Source organism: Platalea leucorodia (assembly GCF_965183815.1).
Source record: "Platalea leucorodia genome assembly, chromosome: 3".
NCBI lineage: Eukaryota > Metazoa > Chordata > Aves > Pelecaniformes > Threskiornithidae > Platalea > Platalea leucorodia.
In genome coordinates this window covers 58548193-58571384 of record NC_138825.1, presented here as the reverse complement: position 1 = coordinate 58571384, position 23192 = coordinate 58548193, and the positions used below count along the sequence as shown (strand labels likewise).

Genomic DNA, 23192 nt, shown 5'->3' with positions numbered 1-23192 from the left:
GGAATCCTGAGTTCAAGTCTTTCCCTTCCCCAGCTGAAAGTCAACATTGAGGGGTATGCAGTAATATACTTAGTATTAAATCATCTCATTGCATCTCATGGAAGGGAAGCATCTGCTGCCTCATTGGTGTGACACAGGTTCCTGTATGGCATGCTGAAATGACATCCAGTAGCTGGGGTGGGCACAGAGGCAGTGAAGCAGGAACGAATTTGAAAAATATAGATGAGCTGGAAAAGCTTGTGCAGTCACAGGCAATAATAAAAGGAGACGTCATGCACAGGGTTGCCTGTCTGGCAGTCTTTAATTAGGTTGCATAAAGCTGGGAGTGTATGTCACACTGTCACCCACTTGCCCCCTTCTGTTTCAGTCAGATAAGTCAGTCTTCACTTCCTCTCCTGAAACAGTTGTGTAACGTTAATCACTGTAAAACAATCCACCTGGCACTTGGGGGGTGCGTGGTGTTCACTGCTGTGTAAAACATGATTCTTTATTGCCTGTATTAACTGGAAGTTTAATGTGGCTGAGTGGCTGTAAATATTGGAGAAAATAGGAACCTTGGCAATATGTCTCCAAGAGTTATTCTGGGCCAAGGGCCGATAATGAAGCGTCTTGAATTTTATACCTCAGTGGCTTGCCTTTAAGAGGCTGTAGATGTCTTTTCTGTCTGCTCACCTCTGAGTGAATGCCTGCATTTTTCCAGATGATGGGTTTTAAACAGGTGCTGTTTTTTAGTTTTCTGTTTTTCTGGCTTCCTGCTGCTTGTCAGTCTGTTGCTGCAGAGGCGATCTCCAGTTGCCTCCTTCCCGTATGCTCTTCTTGAGTGCTGGCCTTCACCTTTTAGCAGGGGACGTGTGGGAGGCAGGCGATGGTGCATGTGCCAAGGGGTCCTGCTTCCTCAGCCTTTCCCTTAAAGGTTATCTTCATTCCAGCCTCTACCTCTCTCAGCCAATTTCCCTTCTTCTCATCCCCAGCTTAAAAGCCCTTCCCCCATGGACAAAGGCGAGTGTCTCCTGAGCAAAGATGTCATCTTTTCACCCCAGAAGTGGCTACTGAAATAAGCTTCAGCTGTCACGTGTCTGCTTTATGCTCAGCTTGCTCATGTGGTGGGTAGGGAGTAGTTAGGTACCAAGGGAGCTGTGTTTGACTGCAAGTCAGTTGTCTTTTAAATACCCAATTTAATGCCCCTCCCCCTTCCGGACAAGTACTGGAGCAAGAAAACCACTGGAAGGATTGGGAAAGCACAGCTTTCACTGGGAAGTCAATTCTACGAGTGGAGCTCTTGGTTGTCTCAGGGAAGGCTGGTTAAACATTGCTTGCTGCCTGTTCATTCACTGCAGAGTTCTTGAATCAAGCTATGAGGTCCCAAACATATGATGACGCTTTTGGAAGGCCTGCTTGAATCTTTTCAGATATTGCTACTGGAAGAGACACTCATCCTGGAAACCCAGCCCAGCATCAAGAATGCCACAGGCGTTGTCTGGGGTTCATTTCTTTTTATTATTTTAATCTTTTTTTTTAAAGTTGCCCTTCTTCCTTCTGAGTGCCGAAGGGATTTTGCAAAATAGGAATTAGGAGCTATGGACATTTTGGAAAATCAAACCAATGCTGTCTTAAGCAGAAAGGTCTCCAAACTTCCTGAGATCAACTCCAGACTGAAAACGAATAGTCTGGAAAGTAATAGCCAACCAGGTGCAAGCTCTGTTACATGTCAGAGCAGCAAACATTTTGCTGTACTTCTAGCACAAAGTTTTCACTTGCTGTTCTGTTCTCTGCTGACCCAGACCATTTTGAAACTTTAAAAGGAAAAAAGTAGTGATCATGAGCTTTCTGTGTTTATGCATGCTTTTGGGTACTGTGGAAGAAAAAAACAAGAGAGGAATAAGTAAATTTTAACATCTGTAGGACAAAAGTTAAACTGACCATCTGCATTAATTTCTCCACATGTGAATGGATTTACAGTTCAAGAACCAGCAGCTATGTTGAGACCACAGATTGCAGCAGTCCCAAAAGAGCAGTTGAGTTGTTTCATGGTGATAATTTTTCTCTAAATAATGCCTAGAGACTCATTGATCTCCAGTGGAATCCTTATGATCTGCTGGCTCAAGCATCTGCTTTTTAAAATATCCCTAAATGGAGATTTATTATTACATGGATGATTGCAAAACTTCCAAAGGAACCACTTGAGTAAGTTAGGTAAACGTTTGTCATACCAAGGAAAAAAAAAAACCACAACACATATGTAGAGACAACACATATGTAGAGAAAGAGAAACACATTCTGGCAGTCATCTTTATTCTCACCCACATTTTTTTATTTAACACACAATGAAAGTGAAAACAAAAATATATTCCACTCAGTGAGGCACAGTTTTAATTTCAATGGCACTTTCTTTTGCATGGACAAATGCCAGAAAAATAGAGGTGAGATCTAACATCTTCCTTTTCTGTCTTTGAACAATTGAAATTAGACCATCCACACCATGTGAGCAAGAGCTTTTACTGTTCAGTTGTTCTGCTTGGCCGTACAAATGCTTCAACAGTTTGTCTTTGCGATAGGAACTCTTAGATTAAATGCTTCAGGTCACCTCTGTTCCCAAGAGTGTTTTTATCACTCATACGTGTAGTTTATGACAGCATCTCCTTGTCGTCCTTGACGTCCTTTGCCTTAGGGTGAATTTGTGAAGGTTTCCTTTTTAAAAACAAAAATGCACCTGAAACACAATGTTGTACTTCTCGTAATAGGAATATAAATTAAGTTTGGTCCCGCAGTGTTTGGGACTGTCTTGGAGGAATGGCTTTGAAAATTTACAAAAGTGAAGGAAGTGCTACAAACAAATGGTGACCCACAATCTGATATCGGTCCTCCTCATCTTCTGAATTGATTAGTAGCTACATGATACAGCTAGATCAGAAGCACAGGAAGGCAAATCTACTTTGCTTTTTGTGATGTAAAAGGAAGTAATATACATTACAGCAACACTGAATCGCAGAATTTTATTTATCCTAATCCAAAAAAATGTCATTCTTGGTTTGGTTTATGTGAATACATCTTATTTCTAGTTATTAATAAGTATTCCAGGCTGGTGCCTTTATTGTGTTTGCAGCTTGTCTGGGTTTCCCTAGCAACACCTTCTCAGTAATTTTCAGTACTTCCCGTTTAGTTATAATCTGTTTTAATCCTTACACAGATCTATTCTACATATGTATTGAGAACATAAACTTACCAGAATTGTGGTCCATCAAGTCTTGTATTCTGATTCTGGCATTGACCAGTAGCAGATGATTTGCAGGAGGAGTAAATTTCTGCAGTAGCCGATACAAGAAATCTGGCTTTCATATCATGATGATCTCGTCACAATTTCTGATATTTTCTGCTAAGAGCTTCATCATAAGGATTTGTCTCCCCTTGTCTTCCATCACTTTATTTATTACTGTCAATTAATCCTCTTCTGGGTATTTGTATGTATATTTGTGTGTTTGTGTATGTATTACTTCTATATTTGACTCTCTTGGCTCATCTTTTCAGTGGTGTTTGGTGGCTAAGAAGCAGACTAGTGTTAGTTCTTCTTGTGTGAGTTACTTTTGGTGACCAGATAACAGTACAACTCAGTCAATGTAAATGCCTACTGTAGACAAAGACTTAGGCATCTATTTGCTAGTCTGGGAAGCTAAATACTTTTCAAAACTCTGTTCTTTCTCTCAACTCTTCTTTACATGGAATTGTGCATCTATCATACCCTCTTTCATTCAACTCCTAGCTCCTTATAGATGACAGATGTCTCTGAGACCTCTCTGGCTGTATGTGCTCTTTGTTGAAGCAGGGTGACAAGTACAGTATGGAGGGTCCTAGGATGTCTTAATGATTTCTGATGTGTTTCTAGTGAAGCTTGGGTCCCTTTCCAGATTCATGTGCTGAAGGACGAATCTTAGCAGGTGAACGAGCAGCAGAAATCTTGTACCATTCCTCTTTTCTTGCCCTCTGCCCCCTGGCTGTCTGTTTTTTCTTTCTGCCATTAACTTGCCATCATATTACCCATCAGCCTTCCTGCCTTGGTGAATGGTTAGTCCCATGAATGGACCAGGTAAAATGGCTTTGTGTGCTGAGAATGCCAAGGTACTTCACTGCTTGGGCCCATTTCTGTCCGTGGTTACAGCGTTAGTGGATTTATTGAATGCTTCAAGACAACTTCATGTTCAATGGCTAATTCAGAGTTTCTCTTCTGCACTCTTTATTAGACCAATAAAGTGAAGACAAAGTAAAGAGTGAATGTGAGTGTGAGACCTAGCATGGAAGGCTACATTCAACACAATATTTTTTCTTGGTCTTTTGTTTCTAGGAATTGTCAGGTTTTTATCTGTTTTACCTCTGGCCTCCTTGTGGCTTAGCTTCTGAAGTTACAGCTCTGTAGGAGATTGGCTGCCATACCTCAAGCTTGTTTGGATCGATAATTAATCAGATTACATGAATTTTTGGTCAGTTAAGATTTCAGCTGCATATATATAACGTGTAGAGCCTAGGAACAGGAATAACTTGGAAATATTTTTTCTTTTTTCTTCCCCCCGCTCCCCATTTGTTTCTGGAAAGCAGGATCAGCAGAAGTCTTCTTTCACCTCGACTTTGTCAAGTGAAGCTTCTTGTTCTCTCTCCTCTTCTGAAAGCACTTTCAACTCCCAAGAGTCGTCTTCTTCCTTGACGTCCAAAGTGGTTTATTCCGAGAGGCAGTCGTGGCTTGACCTAGTTAACAGCTTTGCCACAGAAGAAGGTGATCAGCCTTTAACTTTCTGTGTACAGATTCACTCTGATGAGCCGCCAGAAGTAGACTGTGGAGAAGCGGCAGAAAGCCAGGAGGTCCAGCTTTCCAAACCCAGTGGTGGATCCCAAAACTTTTTTTTAGGTCCGGATACACATTGTCTAGCTGTGCCAGATGCAACAGGACAGAGATCACTAGCCAAAGGTGAGCTAATGAGAGAGGAGATTTTTGTCTGCAGTCATACAATGTTGGGAGTTCAGGGGTTTTCCTCAGCTTCCTTTCCCCTTCCTTCCTTTATGTTCTTCACTGGAGAGTTTTCCAGGGGCGCGTCATTTATAACAAACATTTGATTTATTGTGCATTAAATATATAACCTAGTATCTAATTGGTAAGTACCTTTACAGCTTTCCTCAAATTTGTTAATATTGTTAATATATGTTAAGATCATAGCCTCTGTATAAAATCCTAACATAGACATATTTTATTAGCTTTCTTTATTTCAGTACAGCTGTCTTTGATTAGTTAGGATTGAATAAAAAATTTAAGAAAGTGTGTCACTGAACTGACACCCTAATCAAAATGATATATGTAGGAAGTGGTGAACATGGGGTTAGGTCAGTACGATTTTAAAAATAAAAGCAGTTGTATTTACTTCCAGTATGTATTCCCTATTTGTTTCATTGAGCTTCATTGTAATCAAGGGGAAACAACTGCAATCCTGAATCAGAAAGTCTATTAAGAGTGGATTTTGTTTAAGCAAATGGGTATCTCCATAGGTATCTTCCTACCAAAATGTACTGCTGAATTAAAAAGGTGGCACAGTTCCAGAATTTGGTCATTGTTACTATTAATAGCTGTCCTACCATAGCGAGGCAATGTGTCTTGCCTTTTGAGCAAAGCTGCTTCTTCCTGCACTAAAAGCAGTTGAAGCATAAGAGGCGTTTCTGGCATACAACATGCTGAAATGAGAAGATACTCAGCATGCTGCCTAGAGAGGTGATACATAAGGAAGTGTCGTGGTTTAACCCCAGCCAGCAACTAAGCACCACGCAGCCGCTCGCTCACTCCCCACCAGTGGGATGGGGGGAGAATCAGAAGGGTAAAAGGGAGAAAACTCGTGGGTTGAGATAAGAACAGTTTAATAACTAAAGTAAAAATAAAAATAGAACAGTAGTAATAATGATAATAACAATAATAATAATAACAAGTAATAATAGTACAATAGTAATACAAAGCAAACGATACACTCTACAATTGCTCACCACCCTCCGACCGATGGCCAGCCCGTCTCCCAAGCAGCGATCGTTGCCCCCCTCCCCCGGCTAGCTCCCCCAGTTTATATATATACTGAGCATGACGTCACATGGTATGGAATAGCCCCTTGGCCAGTCTGGGCCAGCTGTCCTGGCTGTGCCCCCTCCCAGCTTCTTGTGCACCCGGCAGAGCATGGGCAGTTGAAAAGTCCTTTACCACTGTGAGCGCCACTTAGCAACTACTTAGCAAGAACAAAACGTCAGTGTATCCTCGACATTGTTCTCATCCTAAACCCAAAACACAGCCCCATACCAGCTACCAAGAAGAAAATTAACTCTATCCCAGCTGAAACCAGGACAGGAAGGAATGATGTTCTTGTGCATTGGCTCTACCCGTGATTTGAAATCATAAAGATTTGAAGTGAGTAATTTGCTGAAAGAGCAGTGTTGTCTCAGTACAATGAAAAACAAAGCTACATCCGAAAGCTTAGGCTGAAGGTAGTGCAAAGATGGAAAGAAACAGCACTGGACTCATCATTGGGAACTTAGGGTGTTTGTAGGTGAACTGGGCACTGAGAGCTGAATCACAGAAATGATAGCAGAAGGCACATTAGTTACATTGTCAGTGTCCCAAATGTTTTACAGATATCAACAGTTAGCACCCGTTTAGTTTGTGATATGTTTTTCTGATTTTACAAAAAAAAAAAATGGAAATTGAGCAAAGTACAGATTTTAACAAAAGTGAAAATTAATTTCAGTGAGTATTTTGCACTCAGTTTCATTATGCATCTTCTAGGCTGCTCTGCTAGAGACTTCTGTAGCAATGAAGATCAGTAAGAATTAAAACTGAGAGTGAGCACATGTAGTATTTCTATGTGGTGGAAAAGAGTGGATGTTTTGAGAGTTCCTGTAGAATCTAATTCCCATAAGCTCTGGCACTGCAAGTAGTGAAATGGCTGGGGCTGGCAGAAATGGGGTCCCTAATTAAAATGTCACAAAGATGTAGTAAATGCACTGCCTTTTGTAATTTGACCAAGTAATGCCTTTGGGAAACATTATTAGGTACATTCAGGTGGATTGTTGGAGTGTAGGCCATATATGGCATGGTGCCTTATAGATACCTTGGAGCAAGATTCAGTGATTGCTCTTCAGAAATCTGAACTTTTGCTTAGAATATGTTATTCTGGTATTGTCAGCAATCCTGCAATAATGCATAGGTTAATGCTTTCCGTCATAATGTAAGGGTGACAAGTACTTTTATGGATGGTCATAGAATTAGCACGACATGTTCATAATCATTTAAAGCACAGTTTGGTAGACTCAGTAATACTTACCAATAAAAATTGGATTAAAATGTAAATCAAAGCACATTTTGGTATCTTCCTGGCATTTGCAAGGTGGTTTAATTTTCCCAAATATATTCCTGGGGAAATGAATTCTTCCATTGCTCACTGCTTAGCTGATGGCCAACCCTGACCGCAGAACACTTCCATTCTAACCACACTGGTGATCTCTGATGGAATTCCAGAAATAGATCATTTCAATGAGTCAGTCACTATGGAAACCGTACAACCTCACTAGTTACTGTCTGCGTCATAACTCATTGTTGAGCAAGTAAGATGTACGCCATACATGCGTTTTTCTTTCCTTTATCAGTCTGCATAGTATGAGGATGAGATGGAGAGTGTCGGTGTGTGGGGTTGTCCCCCCCACCCGTTGCAATGGCCACTGAAAAAATAAATTAAATAATTTGCAAGGAGATTAGTTAAGCTACTTCAGTTTGAGAATGAGGAGGAAAAAAAGATTAATATTAAACAGTAATTCAGTTCCAAATGAAAGTTATCAAAAAGGATGCAATTCCAGTTCTGTGGCTTATCCCCCAAGAATTTCCCCCGCCAGCTAATTGATAAGGATGTGCACAAATACTGTGAGATGAATCCAAATTGTGGAGTAAAAGCTAGCTGCAAAACCTGATGATTTACAATAGCTAGTAAGAACACTCCTGTTATCTGATGCAAAACAAGAATGCATACCTCAGTGCAGTCTGTATTATTTGCATCACAACACTTCTGAATAGTGCATTTCTGACAGCTCATCATGGTTCAGAGTAATGAGACTGCGTCCAGGAGGAGACAGGTCCGTCTTGCATCAGCATCTGTCCTGAAAGTACATGTCCCGTGTCCATAAAGTTGGCCTTGCTGTTATCAGAACAGCTATGTGGTCTTTGAACCCACTCCCCACAGAGCCTTAATGTGTGTCCATGCTCTCTCCTTCTCCTTGTGAGGATAGAAAAAACCTGTCACACGCTCTGCTTTGTGGCCAAAAAAAAAAAAAAAAAAGAGGAATTTTTGGTTGTAGCTGATAGCAGCCTAGAGCTGAGGTGAAAGTCTTCAAGAACTGAGGAGCACTTTTGTTGGCAAAAGTCAGAAACAGAGGCAAAAGTGAGAAAAGTTGGTACCTAGAAGAAAGAAAGAGTAGCTGTAGCTTTGTGGGAAGAGCTTCTCATGAAAATACAAAAATAGTGAAGAAACCTCAGTGATGAGTTAAACAATGAAAACAAAGTTTCTTAGAGATAAATGGATGAATCTCTGGAAGAGAAACTACAGATTCAAATAAATGATCATGGATTTTATTTCAATGAAAATTATTTAATGAAATCTGCTAAGGAACTGTAAGTGGCTGGTGCAAGGAGCTGTACCATATGATATTTCTAACGACCTTTCGAGCCACTTTTAGTGGTGTTATGACCATTCTCAGCCTTAATTCTCAGCGCCGGTTACTGGTGAGTGGTTACATACCAGAGGGTAACACAAAGGTACAAAAAAGGAGAGTTTAACAGTTTTCTCTTTTGAAAGGAGATCAGCATTATGTTTCCATTTACCTTGCGGGAATATTTAATACTTCCATGTTGCAGCTTGCTACATGCACAATGACAAAGGATTCAAAGCTGCCTGTGTCACAACGAAACTGAAAGGTAAACAAGAAACAGTTGAGAATACAAACAACTATCTGACTACGTGCTCTATATCCAGAAGCTGGCCTTGCCCTGTCTGGGATGACACACTCTGCAGTCAAACTCCACCCTTTGTATTTCTTCTGGCAACGGCTGGAACAAACAGTATCTGACTATGACCCACCACCACCATCCTCAAAAACTATGCTAACAAAAGGAAGCTGCAGAAACTGAGAGGTTACTATAAGAACACAGGAATGTGTGTTTGTATTTAACTAGGGATCTTCTACTGTAGCAATAACATCCTTCTTCCTTGCATTTTCTGAGGGTTTTATGATCATGTGAAGTTAATGCGTCTTGGCAAGGAATTCTTACGGTACCACTTCTGGTTTATTTGTTTCACCTTAGCTAACAGTAGCTGGTAGAAGAACTGGGCCGTGCCGATATTTTGAAAAACGTGGAAAGCTTTTCACACACTGCTTGAATTTTATCTGGGTTGGTTTTGTGGGAGGGAGTTGGTTAAATAGGAGCTGGATGCAGTCAGTTCCTTCTTTTCTCAGAACTGACATCCTCTTCCCCTCTGGAGTCTGCCTGTGCCAGTAATAGCCAGAACAGATCCTCTGGTGTGCTCTGGCCCCTTTGTTCCTTCTGCAAATGTTACAGAAAATGGCTAGATTGTGGCTGAGACTAGCCAAGAAATATGCCTATAGTGAGAACAACCGTGTAGAGAAACAACTGTGTTTGAATTATTATTTTGCTACTCATCAAAAAGGCTTCAGAAATCACTGTGAAAGTTATGGTGTTACGGTTTTCTGAACACTCTGGAAGAGATACTTATTTGTGTTGTTTCCAGTTGAGTCACAGTTTGTTAAAATGGCATCCCTCACTGCTGAGTCCGCTATACTGGTCAAGAGCATTTACCTGTTGGTGGTAACATACTTTTCCTGTTATTTTCTCCCACTGCCTCCTATCTTTAGTTCTACATTTGCCAGTGAGGAGTTTGCCTAAGCTATGCCCTCCTAATTCAAATACGTCCTGTCTTTTCTGTTCTCTAATTCTGCGGAAAATATGATTTCCTCGAGGTTTCATCATATTCCCATTGAAAAGTCTGCTACCACTATGGAGAATGGATGGGTGTGGGGTGGTGTGTAGGGCAAAAGCGGTTTATGATTTTTCCCTGTCCTCTCCCCAGCCTGGGTCTATATGTTGTCCCACTGGCATCAAAGGTTTTGGCAGAAACAGGCGTGTTGGCACAGCCACAAGAACCTCATAAGAGTAGCAAAAGCAGGAGGAAGAAGCAGATTTTTTTTCTTTTTTTCCTGGGACTAATACACAGTTGGAGAGCTGTGAGATCTCAGTTAGAGAATGGAAGAACAAGTATTTACATTTCAGCTTACAGTTAGTAAGATATATTCTGTTGAAGGTGACTTTCAATGCAAAATGCTCTTTCTGCCAAACATTGCCAATTTTGATATCTTTACCGCTGGGAAACAATCAATCAGCTTGATTTTTCACAGCTGCTTTTTGAAAAGTTCTGGATAATTTCACTTTTGTAGTCTTAGAGAGAATTAAAGTTGAGATTTCAGGCAGGGTCCTGTATTGCTGCTGCAAGATGGGGAGTCTCAGTACCTTAATGTCTCCCACCTGTGACAAGTTGGCCGACAGGATGGGAGACGCTGAAAATTGAGGAGGTGAAGAGCTGGCATGTTGAACGTCTGGCAGCTTGCTCTTGTCTATGATATCTTCTGTTAGTTAGAGGGAAATTCCAGATAAGTGGCATCAAGCCACAAAATTGTGTTTTACTTCTGAAACAGAATTTGTCAGAAGTTCTGACTTGCCTGAAATATTACTTTATTTTTCTCACCCCAACCTAGAAGGTCTTTGTCTCTTGAATGTTAAAATATCTTAGGGCGGGAATTCCCTTTTCCTCGGGTCAGCACTGGTTCTTTTCCACTTTCCTTGCTGTGGAGTCTGACAAAGTTAAAAGAGCTATACAATACTACAGAATTTTTCCAGAAGTGCTATGAAGCTTTAGCAGGCTGCGAGGCTTGTGAGTGAAGGGCGTGGTGCAGGAGCCCAGGAAGACTGATCCTTCCAGTGGCATCACCCAACAGAATTGCTTATAGTTAATACTGCCAAGGGAAGGGAAAAGTGCACAATACACATGTTCCCCCTCCCCATAATTACGCTCATAAATGCACACAATATGTAATATCCTTCCACTGTTGCCTTTTGTTCCTTACCACTAATCCTTCAGTAGGTCCTGAGAGAAAAATGAATGTATTTTATCTTTAGAATAGGATGTGATAAAGAAGTGCTGTAGTAGCATTTCAGTTTCCTAACTTGCATGCCTGAGACAGAAAGCGCTTAGCTTGAAGGGTACTGGTGGAAGAGATAACTTGCAATATTGTATTTTGAAGTAATTTTGCATGTGCCTGATGTTAGCTGTGTGACCCGGCTAGAAAGACTCCCTTCAGAGGGGTGCTAGTGGGGCCCAACCTGTGCATGTTATTAAAAATTTTTACCAGCAGAATATATACATCATTGTAAGCGTCCTGAGGTTAACAAAGCTCAGAGTAGGGGTGGTGCATTTATCTTTGAGACGCTGACACAGACAATCTGTTCATTTTTACACCAGTGCCTGAACTTGAGTACTATGTGCTTTTAGCATAAATTTTTACTTTGTGATGCAAAGCAAATATTTTGTAAAAATCCAGCAGTATGGAGGAATTCAAGTCGCTGAAGCCTAAATACAGAACTGGTGAATGCCTCTGCTTCTGCTAGGGACTTGCTCATCTGCAGGTCAGTGCTCTGACTCCAGGTGCAAGGGAATTAAGCAATACCAAGTTCTGGGAAAATGTGCTGTGACTATTTGAATCTGGAGAAAAAGTTCAGTCTGTGCTTAAGGCTTGAGTCGGGTTGCTTGCTCTCTATTATCCAACCTTAATTGGATGTTTTGTGGTGAAAACAAGAAGGCAAACTATAGGTAGTGCTTTCTTCATTTACTTTTGTGGCATCAAGAGGCTTGTGAAATACCATAACGCACCATTGTTTGAGTGAGGAGAAATATGTTTTCTTATTGCAGATCACTTTATCGGTCTTAATTGATTGCTAGAAATAATGCCTCTCCCCTTCTTCCATTACCTCTCCCCCTTTCAGATTTACAGCATCAATCTAGTGTGTTCAGTGGAAGCTTCAAGCCTGCAAAATATGGGCTTTTGCTTTCTGAGCTTGGCTCAGGGGAACTCTGGACGTTGAAGGGAAAAGCCCACATAGGTATCAGACAGTCTGGCCTCAATTTATAGAGGTTTATTGGCAGACATACTCTTTGTCAATAGCAACAGTATCTGCTTCTATACAAAAGCACAATATTAAGATATTTTTTTGTTATTTTTAACTGTTGTGGGAGAAGTTCACTGCTCATCAGTGTAAACAAAGATGGAGACAAAAGTACTAAGTGACTCTCCCCTGGCTCTACACCACCTGTAGGTTTCACTCACCCTTGTTTTCCAGCTGTTTCCTGAAATCCCATTTAGCTGCTTCACTGTCACTCCCTTTATGCAGCCACTCTGAAGAATCTCGCACATTCCTTTCCCTCTGGAATTACTTGACCCTGATCATTCCTTTAGGGGGTGGGCGTGGTGGAAGAATAAGAAATAGGAGAGGAGTTTAAGGTTGTAATCTTGAAAGAAAGCAGGAGCTGAGCGCACTTTGCTGGTCAAGTGCATTGTCTGGGAGCCTTTTACTGGGCTTTTCTGGCTTTGGCTCCATCCTTTTCTGTGTTGATAATTACTGTCCTCCTTACCTTCACCCACAAGTGCACGGAAGATATCAGAGTACTTAGCATGGAAGAAGAGTGTTCAGCAAGGGTGTTTTCTCATGCTTGCTGCTTTGTAACCCTTTTAGGACACTGAGGAGCATCATGAGCTAGCCTCAAAAAATATCTGAAGCAGGGACCTCATGTACCCTAGGGCTTGACTATTTTTTAAAGCTGCTGGACAGGATCAATACATTTTTTATTTCTTCTTATACACTCTTTCTTGGATATCTGATAAAGGTCAATTTACCTCTCAAAGTGATACTGTGCACAGTCCTGATGGGTGTTACCTACAGGAGACCTGAGCCCATCCTGTGCAGGAGCTGGCTAATGAAACAAACAGCTGCTTCATCCCAAGAAAGTAGGCAGGAAGCTACTTATAATTACGAGCCTCATGGTATGAGCCAACAGTTTTCAGGAAATACTGCTGCCGTGTATTATGCCTTACACTTGCATTTTTTTCTATTTCCTGCAGCTTGTTAAATATACAACAGTTCTCCTTTTCCTCCCCCAGCACTGTACCAATGTTGGAAGCTATATTTAGTTCTTGTCAAGTTACAGCAGGCTTTTTATAATCACAAAGTAGTGAAAAAAAGGCCAGCAACACAGTGAAGGCAAATATTTGTAGCATATCACAAACCTTTCTTGTAACCTAAATATTTAGAAAGAACAGGGGTGTAGGAGGATGCTGTACTTTTAAAAACATGGATAAGGTAAGGAGCAGCCTCCTAAGTGTGCTGACATGTTGGAGAAGTCTTTTTGCTGCAGCATGAGTGAGCAAAAGGACTTCTTCTTTTTGTTCAGAAAATGTTTGCTGACTGAAGATGATTTAGAAAAGTCGATGGTTAACTTTTAATTAAAGGAAAAAATGCCCAGCCAGTTCAACTGGCCCATGGAGGACTGCAGTTGAGAAGAACCACCACCACCATCCCCAGTGAAATAAAAATGAACGTTATCCCAGTGGATCTTGAGGGACTCATTAGTACCGTGAAAACACCAACAGCTTTAAGATTTTTCCTTTAGCAAACACTGAATTAGAAAAGCTTGCAGTGTGGACTGAGGGACAAGAAGCAAGTTATGCAGTCTGTTGCTGAAAATGGCCTTCTGCCGAATGCCCCTATATATGTCTGGTACCTTTTTAGTTTCTGACTATTAATTTTTAAGTTGGTTTATTCTGAAAAAATGTCTTTGCTTCAATTTTTTATCTTATTTTATGCTATTTCATTCTCAGCTGTTTGCTAGCTTTTCCTTTCATGTCCTCTTTGTCATGGAAGATGGTGCTGCAGGTTGGGAGGATCAGAATAATTAAGGTGGAGATAATCGAGGCTTTGTTGTGAGGCACCACAAGCAAATTCTGTGCTGCAATCTGTGAACAGCAGCAGTTAAACATCAGGTCCCCCAACGGTTTCTGCTTTAGTCTGTTTTCTAGGGACCTTCTTTCGGGGCCCCTGAAATGTTCCTACGTTTCATTTCATTGCTCATTTTTTTAAACTCTTGTTTCAATAATTACCAAAACCTGGTGATGAATTGGTACACCGAATAGAATTTGACCTGTGCGTTGCCAGGTAGAAATGTAATTCACTCTGCGCAGCATGTAGGGAAAAGGTCAATGAGTGTAGCTGTTACCAAAGTAGTTTTCATTCAAATGTAGCATTACTGACAGTTGTTCAAAGTCTGTGATGTATTTGGAGCATTAAAGCAGCACTCTATCAATGGAAATACATGCTCATATTTGTTTAGATTATGACCTGATTCTCAAAAACATTTGAGTTTTGTAGTATGTCTTTCTCATATGCATTATTACCCTATAAATTACCCTAAAAATTGCCCTTGGTTTTAACTCTAATACTGTTACTTTTTGACTTGGCTAAGTGCCTTTCTGATGGCTGAACTTAACATTTCTGCTATCTGCTGTCATATTCATGTTCTCATACCCCATTTATTCTTTTCTTTGCAGATCAGGAAAAATGTGATGATGATGAGATGGAGCGACTTTACAAGTCATTAGAACAAGCAAGCCTGTCTCCCATTGGTGATCGTCGGCTGTCAACGAAGAAGGAGCTTAGGAAGTCATTTATCAAACGGAGCAAAAACCCCTCCATTAATGAGAAACTCCACAAAATTCGAATGCTGAACAGCACATTAAAGGTGAGGTCACAGAGCGAGCCAAGGAAAAGCCTGAGAGAAAGAACCAGTTTGGATGAAAAAAGAAGCAAGCCTAGACTTCAGCCAAGCTCTAATTACATATTTACTTAAAGCCCCAGAGAATTTGGTTAAGTTTTTGAAATTGTTTTCTACTTCATTCTGAATACTGATCTGTGTTTTGTTGTTAAATTTGAACTGGACACAGAGACAATAGTTCAGAAGGGACCTTTCTTGCAGAAGTTCCAGCCCATTTGGAAAATTTAATAAAGAAAGCGTCTCTTAGTTAGCTGGAAAATTTGCAAGCTCGGCTGAATGCACTAAACAGGGGAGCCTTAAAAAAGGAAGAGCAGACAAAGTACATTGATGATAAAGGACATGAAAATGACCTTGAGCCAAAAAAAAGTTTTCCTTATGCGATTATTGGAGAATGTACAGGATGTGCCAAAGCTATTGTAAAGACCTCCTGTAACTAAAATATTTTTAATAACAAAAGCATCCTGCTTTTATGTTGGAAACATATCATGAACTGGAGGGGTGGAGGGGTTCAGGGAACGTTCCATGAAAGGGCCAGTAAATCTGTCTGGAATATGGGGATTTATGAGGCTGTTTACTCGCCAGCATAAAGTGTCATGGGATTTCAAAGCCTGCTTCTGAATGGTACTGAGGGAAACAGAAAGCTTAACCATAACATTTAAATTGTAAGGAGAAGAAAGAATAAATGCAAACCTGGGGCTTCACTTATTCCTTTTTGTATGCATTAGAACCAGGAACTGAGTATTTTGTTTCAAGTTCGTGTATTTGGCTTCAGGCATTGTATGCTGGCGAAATGCATGAAAAACTTCTCCTAGCAGCACAATCATTGATTTCATTATTAGTTGCGACGGGAGGCTTGGCTTTGGCACCCAGCCTGTGTTAAACTTCCTGAAGATGCAGTTGAAAAGACAAGGGGGAATATAGGCATTATCCCTGTTGTAGGGCTTCCAGGCTCCGTAGGAGACCTGGTGAAGTCTCCTCAGTATCAGTCTTCAGTGACATGGTACTGACTGTAGCAGTATTCATCTGCACCAGCAATAACATGAGCCCATCATATAACAGAAAGTTAGTTTAAGAAGTGTGCTTATTTTATGCAACAGAAAACAAAATATAGAAACAAACTGCAAAGTTTTCCCCAATAGGAGCCTCCCTAATAAATCTAAGAACCAGTTAGTACAAAATGGAGTTGTATCTTGTGGGACAATCAATTTCATTAGTATTGAGCTGAACGGAAGCCTAGAAGCCTTACTGCCAGACGTGAGTGAGGAGGACAGCTTTGCACTGATTTAGCATGGGAGTATTGTATAAGTTGTGATTAGCAGTGTTTATAACCTTAGGCTTGTCTAACACTTGCATTTAATATGGAAAAATCATTTTCCGAAGTGTTCATAATGTATAAAATGTGTTGATCTTTTTTTGCTTTCTTCAAACTAAGAAATTGGAGTATTGACAAGACAAATATAGCACAGACATTTTCTCACAGACACAAACAGAATTCTATACACAGCAGTGTTTAAGTTACCCTGTCTGAAAGGCAAATGCCTGCAGTGGGAAAGTGCCATATTCTTTGCATCAGTGGGATTATATGCTTTTAAAGTCAATTGTCTTAGCATATAACATGGGACATGAGATAATTGGAAATGATCTATTGGAAATTTAAAAATCAGAAAGGTTTTGCATCTGATCCATATTTACTCTGCTTTAATTAAGACCCTATTAGTTTGAGACAAGTGATTTATGCAAGATTCAGTGCAATTTTAATTTTGGACTTTTGACTCCACATCTTTAACAACAGATTAATGTTGCTGCCACAATATATCATTAAGAAAACATGCTTTGGATAGTTTGGAAGAGAGGGAAGCTTGTGCAAATGCATCACAGGCTTAACAAATGTGGGAAATAGATTTAGCGCTACAGAAAAATTCCATGGCATGGCTTTTTGCCACCAGTTTTGTCCACTGGAAATACTCTTCTCTCCCTTCTACATCCCTATCTCCTCTTCTTCTCTTAGGCTAACTGTGAATATCTCTGCATCTATGCCAGAAGCCCTCTTATAAGGGCTGGCACTAGGTTTTGAGGGTAGGACCTGTGTAAATCAACAGTGGAACAAGTTTTTGTGTTTCAAAAGTGGCTCAGGCATCACAGGGATTGGAGTAGTTGATAGTTCATTAGAGTAGTAGTGGGACATGGATGCGTGAGCATACTGTTGCTACTATCAAGAAGTGTCGTGAATGTGTGGGAGCGTTTTCAAGGTGTTTTCAAGGCAGCCACTAGCACAGAGTGTCCTCAGGTGTGATGAAACTGGTGGCAGCAGGAGAAGATGGTGAGAACTATTCCATTGCTTTCACACACAGACTGGGGGGGATGGAGCTAGGCAAAAGCAGTAAAGGTTTGTTACTGCAGCATGGTGCCTCCATTAATTGTAGCTGCTAACTAGGACTTCTCTATCCTGTGATCCACTGCATGGATAGGCAATAAGGGCTGGAAAAGCAAAGTGGTTTGTTGATTCAGAAAATGTGAGGACATCAATGAACACAAATACCTGAAAGGAGAGTGTAAAGAAGACAGACCCAGGCTCTTCTCAGTGGTGCCCAGTGGCAGGACCAGAGGCAATGGGCACAAACTGAAACATAGGAGGTTCCCTCTGGACATCAGGAAATGCTTTTTTACTGTGAGGGTGACTGAGCACTGGCACAGGTTGCACAGAGAGGCTGTGGAGTCTTTCTCCTTGGAGATATTCAAAAGCCATCTGGTGCAGGGCAGCCTGCTCTAGGTGTCCCTCCTTGAGGAAGGGGGTTGGACCAGATGACCTCCAGAGGTGTCTTCCAAACTCAACCATTCTGTGATTCTGTGACATAAAGGGTCTCAGTCTCCCTATATCAGTGACTGTTCATGTCTTACAATTGAACCACAGTGCCTGCAATATATGGTCTGACCTGCTCTTGTCTAAAAGTAGAGACCAGATTTGTTAGTAATAGCTGGTGGTAGATGTATTAGCAGCCACATGTGCTTTAGCCACCCATAAACTCTACTGCCAGTGCATGGATTATATAAAAAATTATTTTCTGTCTAGTTCCAGAGAAGACACATGTATAATATGGCCAGGGAATAAGTATTTTTTGAGAAAGTTGGAACTGGTGGGAATTACAGAAATAAATGCTGTTGTGTCTAGTTTCATGCAAATACTAACTTATTGTGAAACAGCATAACAACGTCTAATTTTCACATGAATCGTCTCTCATGAAGTTTTGCTAAGAATCCTACAAAAGAAAAAATCTACATGAAATCATAATTTTGCCTTCAACTGGGACGAATTTCTGCTGTGGGCTTAACTTAGATGATCTGCGTTCTAAAAATGGAAACAAGTTGCCAGGAGGACAGATAATTGGCCATCTCCTTGTGACAGGGTTCTCTAATGTCCCCAGAGTGTTTTTGTTATGGACAATGAGCTTGACAGTTTCTGTAGGAAATAACCACTTGTTCTCTTCCTAGTGTAAGGAACATGACCTGGCCACAATTAACCAGTTGCTAGAGGACCCAAAGTTGACGGCAATGAAGTACAGAGAGTGGAGGAACACAAACATCATGCTGGTCCAAGATATCTATCAGCAGCAGGAGGTCCAGGACACGTCCACAGAGAATAGCGAGGAGCAAGAGATGACTCCACAGCCTATCGCTGAAAGTGCTATCTGAGGCCATGGTTGGATGGTTCATGGCAAAATTTTTCCCCACGGGTCTTCACGTACGGGCACTTTAAACTACTGCATTTTGAGGTTTGTTTTTTCCAAGTGTTCTTCAAAAGGAAAATAACCCCTTCTCCAAAGATTTAATTCCTCTTGCAAACCTTATTTCATGTCAAAAGGGTCAATCCCCCAAATTAAAAAAGCATGCCTGAACCTGGGTTGCATACCTAAGAAGACTATTTTATGAAGCAGCAAAGAAATGTTTTTCCATCTTGGGAGAAGTAAATGAATTATGTCCAACTCCTGGAAGTCACAGAACTGTATCGTAATAATTGTATAAATGTGAGATCCTTGGGGTTGTTTTAACCATGTAATTTACTGTTGAAGGAAGCTACAACAAAGCCAGCAGGATGTAGTCTACGCTCTACCTTTTTACCCTGTAAGGTATCCGGATGTATGCATTTTCATCTCTACATTCATTCACTTTCAGTGCTCTACCAGACTGAGACAAATGGAATAGTAATTATGCATGAGTTTATATTAGAGACTGCTGTCAGGCACCCGCTTTGTGCTCTGCCTGATGTTTTATGAGTTTCAAATTTATTTATGGACTAGACCAAGGTACTGTCTTTCTACATGAAGAAGAGAAGGTCTCTCAGTGTTTGCTAACATGTAATTTACTCTTCAGAGAGGCTATTATTGCTTCAACAAGTTTCAACTTTTCTTATGGACTTGGCAGAATTCCTTGGAAGATTATTTTCTTCTTTCTTATTTTTGACAATTGTGAATATACAAGGTACAAGTTCATCCCAGATTCCTACTTAGGAAGGTGATCAAGTTCACAAGGCAGAAGCTAAACAATTAAATTCCTGATGTGGACCTGAAAGTGTAAAACATAGTTGCAAATATTTTTGTAAATATATGTCATTTTATGGCTTATATGAATGTGACTATGTACTGTGTATATATGTTTTATTTATATATTTATATATGCTGAATTTCCTAATGTAGATAGGCACACATGGACCAGACCCACCCAGATGAGAGCGCTTACAGGTTGACTTGAAATGCCTCTTTGTTTTTTGTGCCATTATGAATCACAGTAATGGCTCTACAACTGAGACTACCCTGGGGCATCTGCTGTAACTTTTTCTTCTGTCTTTCTAGCTTTGAGTTTTAGATGAAGAAAGTCTGTACAATTTAGGGCAGGAAAATAAGTTTTCTAGAAAGTTTCAGGATTTTCCTTTGGGCAAAAAAAAATAAGTGTGTTAAGAGGTTTTGCTGCAGGATCATAACTTTTTGGCTTCGTTGTCCTCAGTACAAGGTTTGGGTTTTTTGCCTTCCCATCTTCTGCATGTGTACAAGTATGAGGAACAGAGCACTGCGTTTTGAAAAGCAGGAATTAGCCCACCGTTCTCTAATTAATGCCACAGCAGGAACTGTTGCAATCTGCACTTCTGTTGGCTATTTCGTAAAGATATTCTTTGTCATTAGTTTTCAACACAGCTTACCTTTTAAAGCAAAATACACTATAGGGATGCAGCCATATTCACCTGTCTTTATACATTGTATGTTTTATCATAGCTTGACTGAGGAAACAAAAGTTAATAGTGTTAGTGGGAACATGTGGAATCTTTTCCACCTGTGTAGTGATAAGTCTGACTGCTGATATTGCATTTTTAACACTTAGCAGCTTTCCTTTTAAAATAGAGACATTGAATTATGTCCCAATGCATCCAAAAATGGCAGTTAAGGCTGTGCTGAGTGTGAGAACTGAGGAGCAGATGGTAAGCTATAAGAAAGGGGAAACAGAAGGAAGAATGTAGGCTCCTTTGACACAGGCTTTAATGGGAGAGGGTCAGGGGAAATGGGGGCTGGTTGAATGCAGAAGAAGGGCTATGCTTGGAATAGCCTTATTGCCTCAGATATAAAAGGGTTTAGGAGTGTGAGGGTAAGGGCTGATACTGGGTCAGGACTTAATAACTGGGGCTAGTCTGCTGATGGGGAGCAAATGTTAGCTGAGACCTGCAAGTGGGTGACAATGACTAAATGGGGAAGCAGACACAAAACTCAGGTTGGTAAAAAGCTATTGTTTTCAGGAAATTGTCATATAAGCGGTGATTTCATCACTTCACTAATTCTAACTAGAAGTTGATAGAAATTAAGCAAGCTCAATACCTGTTGCAATTTGGTTCAGAGTAATCACTTCCTAAAAATTGAGCCCATTTTAAGGTTTTTATTATCTTTTACTATTCCCAGAAGACCCTCTGGACAGTGGACATCTGTGAGTGTTCTGCTCCTGAATGAAATTCTTTGAAGAAAATGCATAGGTGGGAGAGGGATAGCCCCTGAATTTGACATGATGTCAATTAACTGCCGAGCACACACTGAAAGTTAGGAACGTAGGGATTAATCTGCTTGGTCCATCTCAATTTTAAATACTTGATGTTAAATAATTAATAAATAATGGAGATCAAATTGAATGTACACTTCAGATTTCCTCTTGTAGGTGTAGATCATTCAGTTTCTCATGAAACAAAGCAAGTAAACACCCTTTTTCTTCAAAAGCATCTTCACTTATATCTTAAAAACAAGCACGAGCTTAAGTGGCCTGTCAAACTGAGCCAGACTAGTCAGTGCCTTGCAATTCTGCGCAAAGCCCTAGTCAACTCTGTTTGCTGAAGCAGATTTGCACTATACAAAGAAAAGCACTATGTAGCCTGCGCAGGCTGTGTTGGCTCTTTTCACACTGTGCTTGTATAAGCATATACAAAACAGGTTTCCCAAATATAGACACACAAATGTCCTCGAACTGCCTAAACTCTGCTATTGGTTTTGATGAAATTAGATAGCCTAATATAGCTTTTAAATTACTCTTTTTCAGATGGTCAGTAGATACTTATTGTTGAACTATTGAGTTTTTGAAAACCTGCTGAGGATGGGCTGTATAATCTTCTTTGAAAAGAACAGAAAACTCTTGAATGGGGTTACTTTAATGCCATTGTTATTTTAACAACTTTCTGTGTGTTCAAGAAAGCAAATGTATGAGTTTAATGCAAGTGCAGTTCTGGGAGTCTATTTCCATTCTCTTCGGCTACTCTTTAAACCCCCAAAAAATGGAAAGTGTGGGAAATGTGAAGTGAAAATTGTAGTAAAACAGGATTCAATTAGCAATGCTGGAAAATAATGGGACAGTTTTGACCTGGTGCTGGATTCATCACAAGGGGCTGTGCAGCAATGTGAAAGTCACCATGGGAGAAAGAAGCTTGCACAAGCCGACAGCTACAACTAGTGGATGCAGCAGGGAGCCACCTCGGCAGGATAAACTTGGACAACTCTGTGCTCTGTTCAGTGACACTTAGGGTAACGGTATCTGTTGGTTTGAATTTGGAAGGCCTACACTATTGACTCATAGTGTAGGGAAACTGTGCATCCCTAGTGAATGTCCAAAAGTCTTTAACCATCTGCCTCATGGGACTTGTTTTATGTACTTTTTCAGGAGGAAGTGTGTGTGCATGGATGTGTGCACATGCACACTTACTCCTTTGTCAGTAAAGCCTTTTGGTATTGATGCAGTAAGTCCAGCTACACAGGTTTTGGAATAACTAATGACAATATCTAATTTCTGCAGCCTGTCTCTGGTGGCTTTTCTGGAAATCAGATCTCTCTCTTTTGTTGGTGTAGATTTCACAAGCTACCAGAATGAGGTGGGATTACATTTCCTTTCCTAAGATGGGAGAAGTTTCATGTGAGGACTGTGAATCGTTTCTGCATCTAGTTCTGATGATTTACTCAATACTGGGTTTCACGTGAAACAAGAATAAACAGGAATAAAGAATATGTTACAGTCTTTTTTTTTTTTTTTTCCCCAAATAATTTTCTTTTTGGAGGAAACCTTCATATTGAGAGAAAAGGCTGTTTGGGACAGCCAAGGAGGGAGGGGAAGAAAAGAGGCGGTATTTGATTTAAAACTATGTAGAATTTCAGAATTTAAAATTATTTCTAACTAGGAAAAGTTATGAGCATGCTGCATCTATTGTGTGAGCCTGTAAGATTACATGTCTCCTACAGATTTAATACAAAACCTTGTATTTTTTGACTCTCAAAGTAGCAACGGAGTCCATGTAAGCATACTTCTATGTGAGGAACTCCATGTACTGTGGTGGAAGTTTGGGGTTTGGGATTTTTTTGTTGTTTTGCTTGTTTGGTGGTACAAAAGTGACCCATTGCAATGAGGGCCTAGGCTTACTTCATTTATGAGACATGTCTTTCTGTTAACAGGAAGCCAAAGTGGTTTTCTTGTAGTAGTAGAGCCAAAGTGGTATTTCCTGTTTTGTGTGGGGCATTTCAAAGCAGCAGACATTTTAAGATGTCAGTCAGCATTTCCTTGACGGCTTGAAGATTTATCCCATTTTGGTCTGCTTCAAGCTGCCACATTCTTGCACTGGCTTCATTATTAAGTGAAACAAAAACTGAGGTGAAAAAAGGAAAAGGAAAAGCAGAACAGAAAAGCTCTGAGCTAAGATGAGGCTGAAATTCTTGTCTCTGTGCATGAGGG

General features: G+C 40.4%; 1 protein-coding gene across 3 annotated transcripts in view; it reads left to right on the top strand.

Annotated features, from left to right (window-relative positions):
• The window catches only part of IPCEF1 (interaction protein for cytohesin exchange factors 1), a 62667-nt gene extending 40213 nt beyond the window's left edge, over positions 1–22454 (top strand). For 2 of the 3 annotated variants that reach the window (XM_082305648.1, XM_082305649.1), the window contains 3 exons: positions 4585–4954; positions 14731–14921; positions 18444–22454. In XM_082305648.1, the coding sequence (XP_082161774.1) occupies positions 4585–4954; positions 14731–14921; positions 18444–18644 (762 nt within the window). In that variant the 3' untranslated portion in view covers positions 18645–22454. The remainder of the gene's footprint in view (positions 1–4584; positions 4955–14730; positions 14922–18443) is intronic. The other variant, XM_082305650.1, reaches the window with a different exon arrangement.
• Positions 22455–23192: the final 738 nt, after the last annotated feature.